General features: G+C 37.3%; 1 protein-coding gene across 1 annotated transcript in view; it reads right to left on the bottom strand.

Annotated features, from left to right (window-relative positions):
* The window catches only part of wdr95 (WD40 repeat domain 95), a 51,218-nt gene that overhangs the window by 6,175 nt on the left and 21,332 nt on the right, over positions 1-23,711 (bottom strand). The window contains exons 11-24 of the mRNA XM_061972046.1: positions 19,870-19,987; positions 19,728-19,797; positions 18,425-18,665; positions 17,746-17,851; positions 12,868-13,019; positions 9,967-10,069; positions 9,739-9,845; positions 9,596-9,675; positions 9,475-9,529; positions 9,351-9,396; positions 9,186-9,245; positions 3,251-3,413; positions 3,074-3,163; positions 2,931-2,989 (exon numbers count right to left, since the gene is read on the bottom strand). Coding sequence (XP_061828030.1) covers positions 2,931-2,989; positions 3,074-3,163; positions 3,251-3,413; positions 9,186-9,245; positions 9,351-9,396; positions 9,475-9,529; positions 9,596-9,675; positions 9,739-9,845; positions 9,967-10,069; positions 12,868-13,019; positions 17,746-17,851; positions 18,425-18,665; positions 19,728-19,797; positions 19,870-19,987 — 1,450 coding nt within the window. The remainder of the gene's footprint in view (positions 1-2,930; positions 2,990-3,073; positions 3,164-3,250; positions 3,414-9,185; positions 9,246-9,350; positions 9,397-9,474; positions 9,530-9,595; positions 9,676-9,738; positions 9,846-9,966; positions 10,070-12,867; positions 13,020-17,745; positions 17,852-18,424; positions 18,666-19,727; positions 19,798-19,869; positions 19,988-23,711) is intronic.

Here is a 23,711-nt window from a genome sequence, read left to right as displayed (position 1 = left end):
TTTGTGAATCGAGGTTTCAATGTATGACTATTCAGCATTCACAATATTGTTCATTTTGACCGAAATTACATGAGAAAATGGTAGTCACAAAACAGCATAAAATTCTATGAAAGCAATTGATGCATGTCAAAAATCATTGTCAATTTGCTGGAAGAAATGAAAAACTACTACTGTGAATGAACATTGTAGAGGTTTAACTAACAGTAGTGAATTCTGATTGAGAAACACTATAAATCGTGACTGTAATGGCAGCAATGTACAATCCATCGAGGATTTTGCACCTTTTTTGTGTTTGTAATTGTTGCTGTGTAAGGTGCCTGATTTCGCAGAAGCTTTTTCAAAAAAGTTACAGCAAAAATTACCATGTTTGAGACTTGTCTTTTTCCTGATTAACATTGCATCATCGGATCAACGTTTCAATTGTTCGCCGTTACCTCTGACATCTGTTCGTAATTCATGCTGATGTTGGTAAACTAATGAACACAACTTTTTTCCGCGTATGTTTCACAGTTATATAATAATAACTAGATGAGGCCATTCCTGAAGGAATTGCGTGTGAATGCTCCAATGCTGAAGTTGAACTGAAATCTTGGAATTTTTTTAGAATTGTTGTAGTAGAGCACACAATTCCTTAACAGACTGAACATTTTGAAGTTGGAACAGTTTGAATCAGATGGGAAATGTGGAACTTTGAATAATGTCTCCCTTGATTTAAATGGGAGTTTCCAAAAATGTTTGGAATTTCGGGAAAATCAGGAATAAAAAAAAAAATGGTAACAAACTTGAATGATCTGAATGAGTTGAAAAGGTTGGTGTTGAAATGTTTTCAATCGGTCAAGAAATGTTGAAGTAGTAACATGTTGAATTGAGAAATTGTATTACAAAAGTCCTGGAATTTCGGGAAAACCGGGAATTTTTCTGGTTAAAAAAAACAACTTTGTTTTTTGTCCTAATTAAGAGGAATGTTTTGATGGTGAAACAGTTGAAGTGGGTTGAAAAATGTGGGAGGCGTAGTCGCCAGAAAAAAGGGTGGAAATAGGGCTTTGGAAAACCAGGAATTCTGGAAAATCCTGGAATTTTTTGGAACTTGGAAAAAGAATAGTTGAAATTTCCAGAATGGTGGAATGTGTTGAAGATGGAATGGTTTGAATCGGTTGAAAAAAGTGGAAATGGTGGATGTTTGAAAAATGGCCAATTAATTTTGAATGGGAAAAATGCCCCCGGAAAACCTAGAATTCTGGGAAATCTGGGAATTTTTGGAATTTGTTAAGGGAAAGCCCGTGGCACCCGAATAGGCTGAACAGGTTAAAGTTGGAACGGTTTGAATCGGATGAAAAATGTGGACGGTTGAGCGCGCCAAAATCTGGAGAAGAAGAAGTAGTATGTGTGAATGCTTTGGAGCATTCACGCAATAATAATAATACATTTAATTTGTAAAGCACTTTAGTTCAATCAATCAATCAAAGTTTACTTATATAGCCCTTAATCACAAATGTCTCAAAAGGCAGTTGAAAACAGCTTGTGGATCGTAAACTTTTGGTAATCATTGCACGTAGATCAGTGGTTCTCAACTTGGGTTCGATCGAACCCTGGGGGTTCGGTGAGTCGGCCTAAGGGGTTCGGCGGAGGTCAAGACACATCGTGTAAATAAAAACTTCTCCCTGTCGGCGTATTACAGATATGACAACAGCAGAAGTCACACTGATTAGCAGGTGTGTAATTTGTTGTGAGTTTATGCACTGTGTTGGTTTTGTTCTTTGAACAAGGTGATGTTCATGCACGGTTCATTTTGTGCACCAGTACAAAAACATGGTAACACTTTAGTATGGAGAACATATTCACCATTAATTAGTTGCGTATTAACATGCAAATTAGTAACATATTGGCTCTTAACTAGTCATTAGTAAGTACTTATTAATGCCTTATTTGGCATGGCCTTATTATAACCCTAACCCTCTAACCCTGGCCCTAACCAAATAACTCTAAATTAAGTCTTTGTTACTTAGAATATGTTCCCCATACTAAAGTGTTGCCAAAAACATATAACTTTGTCTTGAATTTGAAAAAAAAACATTTTATTTTTCACTAAAGAAGGGTTCGGTGAATGCGCATATGAAACTGGTGGGGTTCGGTACCTCCAACAAGGTTAAGAACCACTGACGTAGATTAACCCCACTTTTGTGCACTTTTTAAAAAATTTTGTCGGTAAATGAGAAATGACAAGATTATTTTCACACATATGCATCTCCGCCAATGTAAACAAGGCACTGAGGACCTGGGTGAGAAATGCAGGGGAGCATTTGTATCAGACAGTTGACGTGAGCGCCGTTTGAGGACAAATTTGATCGGCGGAAATGACAATTGGCCAAAATTCTGCCACTTAAAGTTGCAAGGCCGTGAATCAATCACAACACCATCACATAGCTGTGATGGTGTTGCTCACGCTTTGTCCTTGTGTCTCCCTACTCCTTAATGTTATTCTGTTGGCATTTATTGCATCGGACTTGTGCAAAAATAGCATAAACCGGGACCTGTAATATATACACATACTTTTTAAAGGTTACACCAGCCTACAACCTTATAAAGTCACACCATTGCCTTTTCCCTTCAAGCTATGACAGACAATAAAAAAAGGCAGGCTCACACACTAAAACCACAGTTATTACCGTAAATATTACCAAAAAAGATGTATCGTCTATTTTTTTGTATTAAAGCTGAGCCAAGCATGAAAAAATGAACAAAAATACAGCTAAAAAGGTGCATTTTAGCAACTCATTGAAAGTTACCCAATATGCTTCTTTGCCCTTTTTTGTGTAGCAGCATGGCGGTTGCTCAACTACTGGTGTGACAGTAAAACATCTTAATTAGCAGGTCTGAAGGTTTCAAGGAAATAAAACGGTTTTTTTTTGTTCATAATCAAAGTCTCTTACAGCCTCGAAGCAGGTCACCAGCCTCCCTCCGCCGTTCACGTCCCACAGATTTATGCAGCCTTTAAAAACAGAGAGCACGTCGTTAAGCCGGTGCGGCAAGAAAGTGCAGCGCATCATAAAGTGTTGTCGTTAGTAGGACTAACCCGCGGTGCCTGGAGACAGGAGAGCTGCTGTGGCCGGGGAAAAGTGCTCTAACTTGAGGAAGATCATGCACGGAACGCTGGTGTCCGGCCCTGCTCCACAATGAAACGGCCTCGTTACCTGAACAGCTTATAACGACTGTAAAGGTTAATTCATATTATTATTACTATCATGATCACCGTCAACATTGTGGTGTTCAGCTGGAAGAGGGTTGACCAGGCGACTGTGGATTTGTCCAGAAATCAAATTCCACACTGTAATCTCGCCGTTACAGCTGCCAGTGGCCACGAGGGACGGAGGACAATGTGCCACGCAGAGGACATCCTCTTTATGGCCCCTTTTCTGTGGAAAAGACCCCATTATTCTCTCTTCTCTAAGACCTCTTGCACAGAAGACGGCATAAAAGACCACGGTACTTGTCTAGCTTTAGAGATGTATTTTGTACAATTTGAACATTGAGAGCCTATATGATTCAATTAATCTATCCTTCCTCTGACAGGCTATATGATGTAAAAAAAACCAACCCTACAAGGACATTGAAGATAAAATCATAGGGTCACGATTCCCACTACAGCCCCTCTCATGCGATATTTTCCCTCTCTATGTGGGCCTCGTTGAGTGTCAGTACCACCTTCATTGGTTTGTGCAGTGTTTGAAGAGAATCCATTTCCACCTCTCACATCTGTTATAGAATTTCTCCAATCGATTGCAAAGCTCTAAAAGGTAGCTCACCCTGACAGAAAGGCGATACTTGAAACGCTGAATGGTTGGCTAATTGTGCTGGATTATTTAGTGAAGTGTCTGCAGCCTTGTGTCTGGTGTGTTCTGTGATGGTATGCACTGCAAAAACTGAAATCTAAGTAGAATTAGATATCTCAAATAAGGGTGATATTTGCTTATTTTCTGTCTAATAAGATAATTCTTCTCACTAAGCAGATTTTATGTTAGAGTGTTTTACTTGATTTAAGGGTTTTGGTCCTAAATGATCTCAGTAAGATATTGTCATGTCTGTGTGATCATGTTTTTGTTTTGGTCATGTTCGGTTTTGTTTTTGGACTTTTTGTGCACTTTTGTTTTGTCACCATAGCAACCATTAGTTTTCACCTGTCACGTCACACACCTGTTTCATGTTTTGAGTCACGCACCTGTTTTCGTTAATCATGTCTATAGTATTTAAGTTCATTGTTTTCAGTTTGTCGTTCTGACGACATCCCGCATTTATGCTTCTGCACACTCTCCACACCCTTATGACCCTTGCTGCTCTTTTTTCATGCCGGTTCCATGCCAAGTAAGTTTTTGTTTATTAAGCCACAGTTAATGTTTTTTGTTGTTCATAGTTTCTGCCTTTGTGCAAGTATTTGTTTTCATAGCCAAGTCGTTTCTCCGCCACTGTGCGCGCTTTTCGTTTGTACTTTTTTTGTAGTTATAGTGTTTAAATAAATCATGTATTCACCTTCACGCCACATCTGGTCCAATTCACTTGCACCTCGGGAGAACAAACCAAGCCATGGTCCTAGTCTTGACAGATATTATAGCTTGTTGCTGAGATTTGATGACCTATATTGAGTAAAACTTGCTTGAAACTAGAATATCATCTGTTGCAAAGCTGTGTCATCAACACTCGCAAGTATAAAACTACTTTTTTAAAGTAATCATTTCTTATTTCAAGCATGAAAAAAAAAATCATGACTTTGACACAATTGTGTCTCATATTAAAACAGATGACAGCCAAATGGACTTTGCTGTTTTATTTTCAATGAAACAATAGAAAATACGTACTCATATAGTAGTACAGTTGTTATTAGTGAGAATATACTTATTTTAAGGTATTTTTGGGTTCATTGAGGTTAGCTAATTTTACTTGTTTTGGACAGTCTTGACAAGCCAAATTTTCTGGTTCTATTGGCAGATAATTTTGCTTAGTTCAAATACAATACCCCTAATTTTTTTAATTGTTTTTGAACACTGACTTTTTGCAGTGTGAATTGTTTGCTGTTAAAATTTAACTCATCTATAAAATCAATGCATGCCATTTAAAAAGGGACCTATGATAAATTAAATGTTGTTACAATGCTGGATACTCATGTTAAACAATGCCAAAGCGTCAAAGCTTAAAAGTTCTTGCATTTGGGCATGAGCTTTAATGCAGTTTTGGATGCCCTTGACCGCTGTGTTTTGTAGTTTTTGGCTACGGTGTGACATCACAGTGAGGCGGATGTACTGATTTGGACATTAAGTATAAAGTATTTGCCAGAAAGGGATAGCAGGTGTACCTAATGTTGTTTTTAGTAGAGATGTCCGGTAATGGCTTTAGAGTAATGTAAGAGAGAAATTTCCTTTACACAACATATTATAAATACACCTTGTACACAACATAAAGGCTGTTCAAATATATACACAGTAAAGACATGTGAAATATCCCTGTAAACGTGTTGGTTAAACATTTGTACCAATAATATACTATATACAAACACTTATACTTCCATTATTATTTATATCCCACATTTAGTTTAAGCTAAACTACCTAATGTTGTCAACGGTGAATCTATATTACCGTAATTTCTGGACTAATGGGCCGCTACTTTTTTCATAAACTTTAAACCCTGCGGTTTATAAGACAGAGCGCCTAATTTGTGGATTTTTCTTCGCTAACGGCAATAATAAAAATAATTTTATACAGAAAAAACAAGAAAACACATTTAAAGTTTAATTAAAGTAGTTTATTCGCTCACTGCAGGTGCTGCAGTGTCCTTCTATTTATCAGTAGAGCTTTTCTTTTTTTCCAACTGAAGTGCAGTTCAGTGTTCTAGCCTTCCATAGCGTTTCTAATCATATGGATTCTTCATTAATCACTCCAAGCAACGTTTGTAAGTTTTACAGTATAATTAAAACTGTTTATACTTACAAAACCGTCCCATGTGTGATGTCTGTAGGAGTGTTTTCATGCATATGTGCTATCATAATGTAATGATGCTAGCGTTGCTAGCATTAGCTAATATGCTAACACGTTTACAAGAGTCTGCGTTAGTATTATTAATTTACAATAGCATTCTTTTTGTGTTATTTCAGTTTCACAAATTCCTCAGTAACCTCACTAAGATGTCACCGTGGGGTTATTGAGTCTGTTTAGCTGATTGGAGAGCTAGTTTCTGCAGCTAGCTCCATGATGATGACTACTGTTTTGTTTCATCAGCCGTTTTACAGCCCTGGTACCGACACTGTTTGGAAACAATTAAGGTATGTAATAAACATTTACAGGATCTTTCTGTGTAAATAACTCTATTCACAATGTATATATCTGCATAGATTTAGTGGGTGCTGCTTATATTCCGGTGTGCTCTATAATCTGGAAAATACGGTAGTAATATTTTATTACGTTTATTTACGACGGGGGGGGGGGGGGGTCGAGGATTTACATTGCAATCTAAAGCAAGGGTCTTCAAAGTTTTTTAAGACAAAGACCCCCAAATTGATGGAAAACTGAAGTAGGGACCCCTTACTTTATATACATTCTATAACTTAAACTGATCCTACAGGTATCCTGTTATTGTGCAATACAAAGCTAATCGCTAGCTAGCAGCTTGAGCGCTAAAATCTTAAATGCTAAGATTATTATAATGTTACAGCATAGTTATATATATACCGGTAACCATATATATATATATATATATATATATATATATATATATATATATATATATATATATATATATATATATATATATATATACATATATATATACAGTATATACATATATATATATATATATATATATATATACACATATATACATAGACACACAAACATATTTAAAATTAATACAAATAAAAGTCTAATCACACAAATAATTTTATGAACCCCCCAGGTGTCACGGACCCCCTGTTGAAGACCTTTGATCTCAAGGGAAAATATACACAAACACCTTGCAGATATATTAAAAAAACGAGCAAATCTTATGCAAAATTTACACCACAGCATATCCAATACATATTATGTAGACCACAAGGAAGCGTTTTACCTTTTTAAATCATTATAGGTTAAATACCGCATATTAGTAATGCAATAACAGCCAAATACGATAGGAATATATAAATGTATGATTTAAAATTAGTATGTACTAGTATTTAACATGTACATGTAACTGATTTGGACTTAGAAAGAGGTATCATATATCATACTATAAATATGAATACTTTATATCAGGGTTGTCCAAAGTACGGCACGGGTACAGCTCGGGTTTTGTTGGCTCGTATCACATTAAAGTTAAAGTAAAGTACCAATGATTGTCACACACACACACTAGGTGTGGTGAAATGTGTCCTCTGCATTTGACCCATCCCCTTGTTTACCCCCTGGGAGGTGAGGGGAGCAGTGGGCAGCAGCGGTGGCCGCACCCGGGTATAATTTTTGGTGATTTAACCCCTAATTCCAACCCTTGATGCTGAGTGCCAAGCAGGGAGCTAATGGGTCCCATTTTTATAGTCTTTGGTTTGACTGTAAGAATGTAAGAAAAAGATGTAAAAAGCTGAAACTAAAAATTAATAATAACAATACGCTCTGTCAACTACAAAACAAAAAACACATTTTTATCTTTAATTATACAGTATATTTCTGTTTTTATTATTATTATTATTTTTATTTTTTATTTTTTTTAAATAAAAACAACAACAACACCCCTGCTTTATATTAAAGATACAATTTGGAATATATAATACAATTGTCTCCATATGTACTTTATTTAATACAGAAAAAGCAAGGCAAAGTTACTACTCCCTTATTCTCAATTACAGAAAATGTATAACTTAATATCTACTGTAAATTTGCAGCACTGTAGATAAATTGTGTAGTTTACACAATATACTGTGTGACGTGTGATTTTTGTGCCTCCACTTCGACTGCGTCTTGTCCTCAGCCTCCGCCATGTTGTTGTTTTTGGGCCTTTTTGGCACTTCCATATCAAGTCTACTGACGTACAGGTGAAACTCAAAAAATTATAATATCGTACAAAAGTTAATTCATGTCAGCGAACTTCAAATGTGAAACTAATATGTGATATAAACGCGTTACATGTAAAATAAGATATCCATCCATCCATCCATCCATTTTCTACCGCTTATTCCCTTCGGGGTCGCTGGAGCCTATCTCAGCTACAATGGGGCGGAAGGCGGGGTACACCCTGGACAAGTCGCCACCTCATCGCAGGGCCAACACAGATAGACAGACAACATTCACACTCACATTCACACACTAGGGCCAATTTAGTGTTGCTAATCAACCTATCCCCAGGTGCATGTCTTTGGAGATATGCCAAGCCTTTTTTTGTATAATTTTGATGATCATGGCTTACAGTTTTTGAAAAACCAAATTTTTCTAAGATTTTCAATTTGAGGTTTTCATAAACTAAAACATAATCATCAAAATGATATCAAAGGAAGGCTTGAAATATCTTGGATTGCATGTTATGAGCCTACGTCATATATTAGTTTTACTTTGTAAATCTAATTGCTGCAATAAACCAACCTTTGCACTATATTAACTTTTTTTTTAAATTTCACCTGTAGTTAGACCACCAGTTAGAACTATACGCAACTTTGTATTAGAAATGGCAACAGCGGAGGATGCATGTGCATGTACAAGCCAGTCTGCCCCACAATAAAAGAAGAGAGAAAATAAGGAACTTATTGACTACAACGTCGGACTACAAATGCAGACTCGCACAAAGCTTTCCGGGTACAACTTTACCATATATGGATAAATCCAGTCATGTCAACCATGTTGGTAAAATGTTACAAGTTGTGCAAATTCCAAAAGGCTAGTCTGGAGGAAGTATGAAGGAAGGTAAATTGTTTTATAAATATCTCCGCAATAACTCCATGGTTTGATTTCACTTTTTCGGGACATATGCAGTTCCTAAATACACAAAAACAGGTACCGTCCAATAGGTACGAAAAGTTGGTTTTGCACAATAGGCCCCCCTTAACTAAACATTTGATGTATATTAATTATTTTGAGAATTATAACTTTTGCTTAAATTTTATGCTGGATGTTCTTCCTAACAACTCCTTGCCGGGAATCGAACTGAAACTCATTTTATTTCATTTTGGTTTGTTTACCACTTCATTCTGCCATGTAGACTGTTGCCTTTGAATATGATGCGGCTCCTCAGGTAAGTCCTGACAACAAAAATAACATAATGTTTGAATTACAATAATTATGAGTGACTAAACTTGAGCGCCATAAAATAAAGTATTTTAATAATGCATGCTTAAAAAAATTACTGGGTAGATGTAAATCATTGCATCCTTGCCGACTGAGATCACGTAGCTGCAAAGAAGAACCTGCAGCAACTCAACAAGAACAAACAAAATGTAAAAAAAAAAAAAATGTGAAAGCGCAACTTACGAATTGTTGTGGACATCTAAGTAAACACAGTCATGCAATTCGGGATTTTTGCCACCTAGAAAATGGAAATTGTTGTAAAACATGAGGAAAAAGTAATCGGAAATGTTCATACAGTACATACTGCTCATGAGGGTCTTTAGGCAGCGACCATTGTTGAAATTCCACATCTTGAGACAACCATCTTTTCCTCCTGTGATGAGTCTGCCAATGCAAACAACATTGAGTATCTTCTTTAGGACACCTGTGATGTTTCTTCATTTGTACCTTCTGCCTTTGGTGTCAAATGTCATGCAAGTGATCGCGGTCAAGTTGTGTGCGCCGCCAAACTCGAAAACCTGGCGTCCGGTGTCGAAATCCCAAACTTTCACCAACTAAAGTTGTCATGATTACAATGTGAAGTTTTTAATAAGACAACATCAAGATGATTGAATCAAAACAACTACGTATATTTGTCCCCGGGGGGCAATTGAAATTTACACAGGATGTACTCACCGATCCCTCGGAGCAGCTGACAACTTTCCGGAATTCTTTGCTGTACCCACAGCACATGACCGACTCGTTATGTGAAACAGTCCGAATGCCATGAGGCTGGGGCCTAAAAATAAATAAATAAATACATAAAAGAAAAGAAAATTATATATATATATATATATATATATATATATATATATATATATATATATATATATATATATATATATATATATATATATATATATATATAAAAACTACATATATATATATATATATATATATATATACACACACACATACATACATATAGTTTTTTTATATATATATACAAATATATATACATACATATATATATATATATATATGTATGTATATATATTTGTATATATATATAAAAAAACTATATGTATGTATGTGTGTGTATATATATATATATATGTATGTATTAGAGATGCGCGGATAGGCAATTATTTCATCCGCAACCGCATCAGAAAGTCGTCAACCATCCGCCATCCACCCGATGTAACATTTGATCAGAACCGCACCCGCCCGCCCGTTGTTATATATATCTAATATAGACGATGCAAGGCATTAGTGAGGTTATAAAGCTTTTGCCTGTTAAAGAAAGGAGACTGATCCAATGCAGCACAGACATTCGCGTGCCACGCTGTCACGACCCAGACGCACACCAGTGCGCAATCATATGGGAGCCGCGCTGAGCGCACCTCCAAGCGCGTCTCGCTGCCGGCGACGGCCGGGTATGGGCCCGACGCTCCAGCGCCATCCATTTTCAGGGCTAGTTGATTCGGCAGGTGGGTTGTTACACACTCCTTAGCGGGTTCCAACTTCCATGGCCACCGTCCTGCTGTCTATATCAACCAGGGTGAGCCCCACCCCTTTCATGAGCGCACTGCGCGCGGAGTGACCCCTGTTACGCGCCCCCGGCAACAGGGGTGGCGGGCAGGTAAGCTGCGCGGGCGGAGCGCGCGGAGTGACCCCTGTTACGAGCCCCCGGCCACGGGGGTGGCGGGCAGGTAAGCTGCTTACCTGCTGCGCGTGACGCCGGCCGCGGCGAAGGCGGACGAGGCGGGGTGTCGGTGCGGTGGGCGCGGTGGTGACCCTGGACGTGCGTCGGGCCCTTCTCGCGGATCGCCTCAGCTACGGCTCCCGGTGGGGCCCTCTCGGGGGAAGGGGCCTCGGTCCCGGACCCCGGCGAGGCGTCCCTTCTCCGCTCCGTAAAAGTGTCCATCTCTTTTTTTTTTTCTTCTGTTGTGGCATATGCAGCAGGTGCCTGCTCGTTTTTCGTATGTGGGTAACAACATTTAACTATGTATATATATTTCCGAATTGGTTTAACTGCCACCCGCCTGAATCTATTTAAAATCAAATTTTTTTTTATTTCAACCGCCCGACCCGACCCGACCCGCGGATAAAATCTAATTTTTTTTAATTTCATCCGCCCGATCCGCGGATAATCCGCGGACTCCGCGGTTGTGCCCGCAAACCGCGCATCTCTAATATATATATATATATATATATATATATATATATATATATATATATATATATAATTTTTTTTTTTTAATTTTTTTTTTTTTTAACAAATACATGCTGACATATTCATTATAAAGTGGCCCGAATATAAAAAATAAATAATCATATAAACTGTCATTATTCACTCAGTTTCCCCTCACTTCATAGCGTAAATCACCGCTGCTGCCCACTGCTCCCCTCACCTCCCAGGGAGTGAACAAGGGGATGGGTCAAATGCAGAGGACACATTTCACCACACCTACAGTGTGTGTAACAATCATTGGTACTTTAAGGTAGAGAGCCCTTTTAGTGTGTCGGTATCCAATCCATTCCACTTGTTCATATAGAAAATGCCCACATCACTAAAAATCCAGTCCACATTTTCTCTGCGACCTTGCTTGCGGTCCTTGGACTTGTTCATCTAGAAAATGCCCACATCACTCTTGTAGAATCTATATAAAGTAATATAAATTAGCCTAATGTTAAAATAATGAAAAAAACATCATTAAATATATTTGTTTTATTGTATTGTTACATTAATAGCTGTTGTATTATTATAGGATGGCTTGTTAAACATTTCATAGGATTTTCAGAGGGAGGAAAAACCAAGACATTTAATATAACATGTAAAATGAATAAATACATAAAAAGAAAAAGAAAAAAAATGGTTAAAAGCCATGGTCCCGGGGAGCATTTCATTTCGTCCCGTGCATTTTTTAAATAATGATAACAATGAATAATTTCTAAGTCTTTGTTAGCCATTTGTGAAGTTTTGTGCTCGTGCGCTACGTTCGCTCTCCTGGGGGCTAAGCACCCCCTGTCCTTAAAAGCTAGTGACGCCCCTGGTTCAAGGTGAACAGACCTTAACTAGAATAATGACTTTTGTCAAGGCTGGAACCCATTATTCATATTTACATTGTTTCTTATGGATGAATGTGCTTCACTATACACATTTTTTTATTTATGAACCCTGTTAAATAACCAATCAATCAATCAATCAATGTTTATTTATATAGCCCTAAATCACAAGTGTCTCAAAGGGCTGCACAAGCCACAACGACATCCTCGGTACAGAGCCCAATTAAGTATGTAAATTGAGGTTCCACTGTACCTGCTCAGTTTTTCAACTAGTTAACACTTTAAGACATAAAAAATTGCTAAAAGATGTATACGATTTAAAGTTGGGATTACCTAAAAATGAGACCTAACCTAATGTTTAAGTAATTGTTTATTAATGATTTATAGAGAATCTGTTACATCATTATTACTACTCATAAACACCATTTTACAACAAGGATACCCTTGTTGTAAAATGGTGTACTTTGGCTTAACTTTTTTCTTCATATCCTTTTCAATATAAAGGATGATGGTTAAACTTCAACAAACCTGGTCTTGAGAGCGAGCACGGCCACAGAGTCCGCCGCAATGTACAGTGACCTCACAGCGGCAAAATACAAGCAAGCCGTTATGTCACCCTGTATGCCACTGTCTTTGGATTCTGCTGTGAACAGACAGCATTGCTCCTGGACGGCCCAGATCTGAAATGCACGTCAAACAAAAGGGAGAATATTCTAGTCAAAACCACAGAAGAAAAGTGCGAATTGAGTTAACATAAACCAGTCTATGTATACAGTTGTGCTCATAAGTTTACATACCCTGGGAGAATTTATGATTTCTTGGCCATTCTTCAGAGAATATGAATGATAACACAAAAACCTTTCTTCCATTCATGCTTAATGGTTGTGTGAAGCTATTTATTGGCAAACAACCGTGTTTACTCTTTTTAAATCAAAATGACAAAAGAAAGTACCCAAATGCTCCTGATCAAAAGTTTACATACCCCAGTGACTTTGATCTGATAACATGCACAAAGGTTGACACAAACAGGTTTGAATGGCTAATCGAGGTTCCAATCCTTACCTGTGACCTGTTTGTTTGTAATTAATGTGTGTTCAGGTAGACCAGCAAAGATTTCAGCCACAACTGCCAGGAAAATTGTTTGAGATGCAAAGAAAAATCCACAAACGACTTCAGCTGAAATACAGGACTCTGAAAAATTGTGGTGTGGCTGTTTCAAGATGCACAATAAGGAGGCACTTGAAGAAAATGGGCTGCATGGTCGAGTCACCAGAAGAAAGCCATTTCTGCGCAAATGTCACAAATTATCCCGCTTACATTACGCCAAACAGCACAGAGACAAGCCTCAAAACTTCTGGAACAAAGTAATTTGGAGTGATGAGACCAAAATTTAACTTTTTGGCCACTCGACCATGCAGCCCATTTTTCTTCAAGTGCCTCTTTATCGTGCATCTTGAAACAGCCACACCACAATTTTTCAGAGTCCTGTATTTCAGCTGAAGTCATTTGTGGATTTTTCTTTGCATCTCGAACAATTTTCCTGGCTGTTGTGGCTGAAATCTTTGCTGGTCTACCTGAATCCCTCATTTTCCACTTCTTAATCAGCATTTGAACACTGCCGATTGGCATTCTCAATTCCTTGGATAACTTTTTATACCCCTTGCCTGTTTTATGCAGTTCAATTACCTTTTCTCGCAGATCCTTTGACAATTCTTTTGCCTTCCCCATGACTCAGGATCTAGAACTATCTGTGCAGCACTGGATGAAAGATGCAATGGTCTGTCAGAAGCCCAGAAACTCACTGACCTTTTATACACACACACTAATTACAAACAAACAGGTCACAGGTGAGGATTGGAACCTTGATTAGCCATTTAAACCTTTGTGTCAACTTTTGTGCATGTTATCAGATCAAAGTCACTGGGGTATGTCAACTTTTGATCAGGGTCATTTGGGTACTTTCTTTTGTCAGTTTGATTTAAAAAGAGTAAACAAAGTTGTTTGCCAATAAATAGCGTCACACAACCATTAAGCATGAGTGGAAGAAAGGTTTTTGTGTTATCATTCATATTCTCTGAAAAATGGCCAAGAAATCATCAATTCTCCCAGGGTATGTAAACTTATGAGCACGACTGTATGCTGAAGCAGGGTGTGTAACTATACATCACCGATGATTCAGTGTTCCCCATGAATTCATTGATTAGTGTAGATTTGGACTGCCACACAGGAATGTAATTTGGGGAGGAAAGAGGGACATGTCTCATTTTCCCTGTAGACCGCCCACAAGCTCATTAATTGGCTCGGTGGGACTGCTTTTTCTTGCTAAGGTGACCCCGCGCTGCACTGCAATGATTGAGACCATGCAGCTGCTGACCAATCAGCAGTCAGATACGCCGACAAGCCGTTGGATGCAGATGGGGGGAAAGAGTTGGCTTCCAAACAGCAATATGAATCACAAATCTAAACTAAAGGAGCGTGGTGATAGAAAAAACATAGTACACCTTCTTTCTATTGATCTTTTGTGTTTAAACATTAAACTAAATCATCATTCGAGCTTGAAAAATCTGAATAATATATTTTTTGTACACTGTTAATTTTCTTATTTCGTACATAAAGTATTAACAGTTTGCTTTCCATGTATTTATATTACTCTATACATGCACCTAATCCCTTCATGTCATGCCTCCTTCGGGGGACGCCCCCCGTACTCAAACCCCACGTCTAAAATACATTTAATCCCTGCCAACACAAATACATCAGATGTGCATGTGAATGTACATGTACTACGCTTGTCCTGACACCAACATTTTGGTACTGGTACTACCGGTACCAAAATGTATCCCAGCAGGCACAAGACATTGATACAACGTTGATTATACATGTGTCCTTTCAAACTGACTTTGAAACAACATTGCAAAATAGTTGTATTTGTAAATTGAGACAATGTTGATGTCCAACATTGGATCCACATTGTTTGTTTGGAAATGACCAAATTCCGATGGTCAAATCAACGTCACAATCTGACATTGAATAAACGTTGTCTTAAAGCATGTTATTTCAACATTATGTTTGAGTGGCTCAACGTCAGGACCTAATTTAACAAGTTCTTAAAGTTGTTTTAATGTCTTGTGCCGGCTGGGGTATTGATACTTTTCAAAATAAATGGCACGACAAAAAGTCATTATTGGCTTCTTTTTAACAGAAAATCTTATGATACATTAAACATACATTTCTTATTGTACTCGAATAACAATTTACAATTTTACATACTACATATAGCCATACTTGCCAACCTTGAGACCTCCGATTTCGGGAGGTGGGGTGTGGGGGCGTGGTCGGGGGTGGGGCGGGGCGTGGTTGTGGGCGTGGTTAAGAGGGGAGGAGTATGGTGACAGCTAAAATTCACCAAATCAAGTATTTCATATATATATATATATATATATATATATATATATATATACACATATATATATCCTGAAAATATGCAAACAAAACTGTGTTTAGATAATTGATACTTCAAACTTGCATAAATAAATATTAAGGAATATAACATAACTTGGCTTCTGAGAATTTCAAAATGTGATGAATAAAATGCTAAAGTTGTTGATAAACAAGCAATTATTTTAATAATTAAATATGGTCATTTTAAATGAATTATTATGATCATTTAAAATCAATTATTTCAAATATGTTTATTTTAATGTATAATTCTATGGCTGGATGTAATAAGGAGTAACAAAAAAATACAAATAAAAATACAATTAATTTTGATATTTTTAGCAAAATATAGTAAAAATGTTTTTTGTTTTTTTTTGTGTCCTGTCCAGCTTCTCAGGCAAATCATATAGTTGATGTAGATGCCCATGTCGGCTGTTCAGATTTACTTTACAAAAGAGAAGTGTAGGATACTTCTCTTGTTGCCTTATTTGTATTTGATTTTATTAAATGTATTTATATTATCATTTAGTGCAGCCGGGCCGGAGCAGGAGGGGATAGAAAGAGAAGAAAAAAAGAAGACAGAGGGGGAAATTGTGGGGACAAGAGGGGGATTAGACAGAGAGACAAAAACAACAACAGCAAACAACAACAACAACAACAATAGAGCAACATCAGCAAATATGACATGTACAAATATGATGGTAAAAGTAATAGCAAATAAGCAGTTAGCGAAAAATAAAAAATAATACAGAAATGACAATGAGCATTATTACACTACAAATGGATCAATACAAATACCAATAGAAATAGCGCTATTGATAATGAACAATACCAATAATTTACCTTTATTATCAACAATACAGTTGTTTAAATGCAACAATACATATACGTAATGATAACTTGAGATACGAAAGAATGCAGAAAAATGGAGGGGGAGAAAGAGAAGCAACCTACATTAACCTTGTAGATTGTTATAGTCAGAATAGGTTAAGCTTTGTCAGTGTGCCATGTGTTACACCCAGTTTACCCTAGGGCAACAACGTTAATATATGTTTGATGAAACGTGATTATGTGCATGAGTGTAAGTATGCATATGTACTTGTATATGTACAGAATGTGTATATGTGTTTGTACAATGAATGTATATGTACAGAATGTGTATATGTGTTTGTACAGTGAATGTATATGTACAGTATGTGTATGTGTTTTTTTTTTTTTAGTTAATAAATATATTTATTTTTAGGTAAAATAAACATAATACAATGTATCTCTAGTCTGAATGATTTAGTTCTTGTCACCCTGTTGTCCTCCCGTCATGAAAAAAGGCTGTCCTCACTCAGGTCCGCATGGAGCTGGAGGGGGCGTGGCCTCCAGCTCCGCTGAAAATCGGGAGATTTTCGGGAGAATATTTGTCCCGGGAGGTTTTCGGGAGAGGCGCTGAATTTCGGGAGTCTCCCGGAAAATTCGGGAGGGTTGGCAAGTATGCATATAGCCTGCCTTAATCTAAAATTAGGTCAGAATAGAATAGAAAACTTTATTGACATTGTAGTAAATGCCAATTTTGATCTGTGTTTGAAGACAAATACAATAATTAGTAAATACTAAAAACAATACTATGGCTAAAACTACACAGATAAGACATGTAGCAGGTAAAGCACACATTATGTTAAAATAAAACAAATACAATTGAGGGAATTTGTTACAAAATTCAGTCATTTCACTTGAATTAGTTCACGCTATGTTGGCGGTTTTGACTGCGCTAATAATTGGCAACAAGGCAACCAGCTGTATTCAAATTGGATAATGTTTCGCATCGCACCTGATGATCTCTCACGACACACTAATGTGCCGTGGCGGCGGCACACTGTTTGGGAATGGCTGTGCTAGAGATTGACAGGGTAATGTATTGTTCACGTGAATGTGAGAGAAAAGCTTCAACATGACTCAGAAACGCATTAGTGCACCCACTTTAGCTGTGTTGTCGACGGAAACCGAAAAGATCAGATTGTCTTCCGCTGAGATGCAGAGGTAGGTGATGGGAGCACAATGACCTTTCAGGACCCCAGTGGGCTTCCTGAAAGAAAGGAAACACTTTTAAATGTATTACCTTGACATGGAGGTTGCGTTTTTATCACCGTTTGTTTGATAGATGGTAGCATTAGGCAGAAAACGACTTGGTTGACTTCCTTAACACTTTGGGAACGGTGACGGTAGGGACAAGGGAAGAATGCATTGAATTTTAGACTGGGTCTGGTGTGGCTTGTTGTTAGAATAATTATGTATATAGAGATTACCCCCTTCCCTCAGCGACAGCTTCAGTGATGTAACCAGGGACCTCCCAAATAAATAGAGAAAGCACATGGGCTGGACTTTTAGAATGTAGTTTGGATCTGTAACTAGAGTACAGCCCAAAAAACATGTCTCCTCAATTGAGCCAAATTTAACTGTCTCTGCATGATTCCTTGCTTCTCGTCTGTTTCATAGATGTCATCAGTTTGAACCTGACACTTGTTGGCACTACAAAGTTAATCTTTTTCTTTAAATCATCAGGGATCTATAGCAAAATTGAAGGACAAGACATGACAAAGCAGTACAGAACTAAACTGAGGTAGCTTGTTAGGCTACAGTGACGTAATGTCAGGCCCACCCAGAAGAATGAGGGTTCCACATGCGTATGCGTCTGTCCATTCCTCCAGTAACCAGCAGGCTGAGTTTTTCACAAAGGTCAAAGGTCTCCACGCCTTTGTGGATGGCAAACACCGTCTGGTCACATGACACCCGGAGCTGTGGCGTCCAGCTCAGTTGGACCTTTGTGGTCTTTCCTTCATAGCAGGCCTCTTGGATCTCACTCAGTTCCTGTTGGACGTTGGTTTGAGGCAGCACACAGCCTTTGGAAGCAAAAAGGGTCCTTATTATGTCAAAGGTCATTATTAAAAAGTAAATTATTATTATATTTTTTTTAAATATTTTTCATATATTTTGTACGTAATCACATACAGTACAGGCCAAAAGTTTGGACACACCTTCTCATTTCAATGCGTTTTCTTTATTTTCATGCCTATTTACATTGTAGATTGTCACTGAAGGCATCAAAACTATGACACCTGTGAAGTGAAAACCATTTCAAGTGACTACCTCTTGAAGCTCATCGAGAGAATGCCAAGAGTGTGCAAAACAGTAATCAGAGCAAAGGGTGGCTATTTTGAAGAAACGAGAATATAAAACATGTTTTCAGTTATTTCACCATTATTTGTTAAGTACATAACTCCACATGTGTTCATTCATAGTTTTGATGCTTTCAGTGACAATCTACAATGTAAATAGTCATGAAAATAAAGAACACGCATTGAATGAGAAGGTGTGCAAACTTTTGGCCTGTACTGCACATACCGTATTTTTCGGACTATAACTCGCAGTTTTTTTTCATAGTTCGGCGACTTATACTCAGGAGCGACTTATGTGTGAAATTATTAACACATTACCGTAAAATATCAAATATTATTTAGCTCATTCACGTAAGAGACTAGACGTATAAGATGTCATGGGATTTAGCGATTAGGAGTGACAGATTGTTTGGTAAACGTATAGCATGTTCTATATGTTACAGTTATTTGAATGACTCTTACCATAATATGTTACGTTAACATACCAGGTACGTTCTCAGTTGGTTATTTATGCCTCATATAACGTACACTTATTCAGCCTGTTGTTCACTATTCTTTATTTATTTTAAATTGCCTTTCAAATGTCTATTCTTGGTGTTGGGTTTTATCAAATAAATTTCCCCCAAAAATGCGACTTATACTCCAGTGCGACTTATATATATGTTCTTTTCCTTCTTTATTATGCATTTTCAGCCGGTGCTACTTATACTCCGGAGCGACTTATACTCCGAAAAATACGGTATATGGTTTTATAAAATACAAATAAAAAATGTGTTGTTTTTGTACCTATTACAAGAGATGAGGTCTCCTCGCTTGATGAGGAGATGACAGCTTTGAAACATGGAAGATATTTGGCCTGAACAAGGTTAAGGAGGCAGAGTGAGTTGACAATGTTCCAGTGTGGGGGAAAAAAGACCACAGGTATTACCTGCGTCACCCAGTCCCGATGAACCTTCCATCGCACAAACGTTATGTTCGGTGAAAGGACTGCAGTGCCGATCGCTACGCTGGGCATCCTTCCCGTCTTTGGAGATTTATTCCATAGCCTACAGGAACACAAGCAATGTAAAAGTGGTTCTTTTTTTTTTTCTAACGATGGAGGCGGAAAAGTGCTCGGTTGAATTCAAATCACTATTTCCTGATGCGCCTTTTATACAAAAGAGTAACAAAAAAAAATCTGTGGAAATAGTCAGCATTTTACAGGCAGTGAAAGAGCACTTACTGGAGCGATTTACAAAAGTGGAAATTTGCCTGGTCGACGTTGTCCGCCCTGTTTCATCTTGGTAGCTTTTATGTAGAATAGAAAGGAAAAACAGCAGACAGCACAGACTTGTACAAGCAATGTTAATGAGGCATCTTATCATACCTCAAAAGGTGGAAAATTGTCTGGTCTAATTCGTCCGCCTTTTGTGCATGGGTGCCGTTTATGGAAAATGGTGTTACAGGTAAAAATGTTACTTTAAGAGGCCGGAATTTGCATGGTCAATCCCATCCCCCATTCAGTGTCGACGCCTTTTACACAGAATACTGACACAGACAAAAGGGTGGGAAAATGTTGATACTACCTACTGTACCTATCTATACCTACTGTATGAAAGCAGACAATTGCCGGGAGGAGTTTGCCCCCTTATTGTGTTGGTGCCTTTCATACAGAATAGCAAAACTTTTACAAGCAGCATAAAAGAGGCATCTTATAATACCTCAAAAGAAGGGAAAATTATCTGGTCTAATTTGTCCGCTTTTTGCGCATTGGTGCCGTTTATGGAAAATGGTGTTACAGGTAAAAATTTTACTTTAAGAGGCTGGAATTTGCATGGTCAATCCCATCCCCCATTCAGTGTCGACGCCTTTTACACAGAATACTGACACAGAAAAAAGGGTGGGAAAATGTTGATACTACCTACTGTACCTATCTATACCTACTGTATGAAAGCAGACAATTGCCGGGAGGAGTTTGCCCCCTTATTGTGTTGGTGCCTTTCATACAGAATAGCAAAACTTTTACAAGCAGCATAAAAGAGGCATCTTATAATACCTCAAAAGAAGGGAAAATTATCTGGTCTAATTTGTCCGCCTTTTGCGCATTGGTGCCGTTTATGGAAAATGGTGTTACAGGTAAAAATGTTACTTTAAGAGGCTGGAATTTGCATGGTCAATCCCATCCCCCATTCAGTGTCGACGCCTTTTACACAGAATACTGACACAGAAAAAAGGGTGGGAAAATGTTGATACTACCTACTGTACCTATCTATACCTACTGTATGAAAGCAGACAATTGCCGGGAGGAGTTTGCCCCCTTATTGTGTTGGTGCCTTTCATACAGAATAGCGAAACTTTTACAGGCAGCATAAGAGAGGCATCTTATAATACCTCAAAAGAAGGGAAAATTATCTGGTCTAATTTGTCCGCCTTTTGCGCATTGGTGCCGTTTATGGAAAATGGTGTTATAGGTAAAAATTTTACTTTAAGAGGCTGGAATTTGCATGGTCAATCCCATCCCCCATTCAGTGTCGACGCCTTTTACACAGAATACTTACACAGAAAAAAGGGTGGGAAAATGTTGATACTACCTACTGTACCTATATCATACTTGCCAACCTTGAGACCTCCGATTTCGGGAGGTGGGGGGCGTGGTTAAGAGGGGAGGAGTATATTTACAGCTAGAATTCACCAAGTCAAGTATTTCATATATATATATATATATATATATATATATATATATATATATATATATATATATATATATATATATATATATATATATTAACATATATATATATATATATAAGAAATACTTGACTTGACTAGTTAGCTAGAATTCACTGAAAGTCAAGTATTTCATATACATATATATATATATATATATATATATATATATATATATATATATATATATATATATATATATATATATATATATATATATATATATATATTAACATATATATATCAGAAATAATTGACTTTCAGTGAATTCTAGCTATAATTATATATATATATATATATATATATATATATATATATATATATAAGAAATACTTGACGAAATACTAAGTCAAGTATTTTATATATATATATATATATATATATATATATATATATATATATATATATATATATAAGAAATAATTGACTTTCAGTGAATTCTAGCTATAATTATATATATATATATATATATATATATATATATATATATATATATATATATATATATATATATATATATATATAAGAAATACTTGACGAAATACTAAGTCATTATATATATATATATATAAGAAATACTTGACTTTCAGTGAATTCTAGCTATAAATATATATTTATTTTATTATATATATATATATATATATATATATATATATATATATATATATAAAATAAATACTTGAATTTCAGTGTTCATTTATTTACACATATACACACATAACACTCATCTACTCATTGTTGAGTTAAGGGTTGAATAGTCCATCCTTGTTCTATTCTCTGTCACTATTTTTCTAACCATGCTGAACACCCTCTCTGATGATGCATTGCTGTGTGGCACGCACAAAAGTGCTTTCATCAAATGCACTAGATGGCAGTATTGTCCTGTTTAAGAGTGTCACAACATTGCTGTTTACGGCAGACAAACTGCTTTACGGTAGACAAAAACGTGACTGCTGTTGTTGTGTGTTGTTGCCACGCTGGGAGGACGTTAATGAAACTGTCTAACAATAAACCCACATAAGAAACCAAGAACTCGCCCTCGATTATTCTACAGTTATAACGTGATTGGGCAGGTACGCTGTTTATATTGTGGGTTTGCGGACTCAGGTCCGCATGGACCTGAGTCCGCCTGAATTTCAGGAGATTTTCGGGAGAACATTTGTCCCGGGAGGTTTTCGGGAGAGCCTCTGAATTTCGGGAGTCTCCCAGAAAATCCGGGAGGGTTGGCAAGTATGACCTATACCTACTGTATGAAAGCAGACAATTGCCGGAAGGAGTTTGCCCCCTTATTGTGTTGGTGCCTTTCATACAGAATAGCGAAACTTTTACAGGCAACATAAAAGAGGCATCTTATAATACCTAAAAACGTGGAAAATTGCCTTGTCTATTTTGTCAATTTGTCCAAGTCGGTGCCATTTATAAATAATAGCGACATGGTATAAAGGCCGGAAAATGCCGGCTTTTACAGCCAACATAAAATGAGTTACTGATACTACAACAGAGGTAGAATATTTAATTCATTTCAGTGGTGGTGCCTTTTATACAAAACGTCAGGAAAATGCCGGCTTTTATAGACCGCATGAAAAGTGTTACTGCTACCTACGAAGGTAAAATAAAGTTGCTGAGTCTAATTCAGCCTCCTATTCCGTGTTGGTGTATTTCATACAGAAAAGCTACACAGGGAAAAGGCAGGACAATGCAGGCTTTTTTCAAGGGGTGAAAATAAATTAGGTGTAAATGTTTATTGGTGCAAAAAGATGGTATTTATCAGTCGTATAGAAAGAGTATGGCTAACCCAGTTTCAGGCGATCTCCTCAATGATTGGTCAAAAAGGCACTCACGTGACTACAGGGCGCCATGCTTGCTACCAACTTTGAGCTATGTGTTTGTGGTGCAGCACCTTGTTGAGCAGCATGCTTTCCCAACAACCTGGAAAGAAGACCAGTGTGGGAAATGAAGGCTCACCTTCACACGCTACATTGTCTTGTGCCAGGACACAAAGTCTGCCTTTTGCTTAGGGACAGAACACACAGAAGCTAATACAAATAATAACAGAATAAATGA

The sequence above is a fragment of the Nerophis lumbriciformis genome, linkage group LG17 (assembly GCF_033978685.3).
Source record: "Nerophis lumbriciformis linkage group LG17, RoL_Nlum_v2.1, whole genome shotgun sequence".
NCBI lineage: Eukaryota > Metazoa > Chordata > Actinopteri > Syngnathiformes > Syngnathidae > Nerophis > Nerophis lumbriciformis.
The sequence above is the reverse complement of the archived record's forward strand: the minus strand, read 5'-3'. Positions and strand labels throughout refer to the sequence as shown.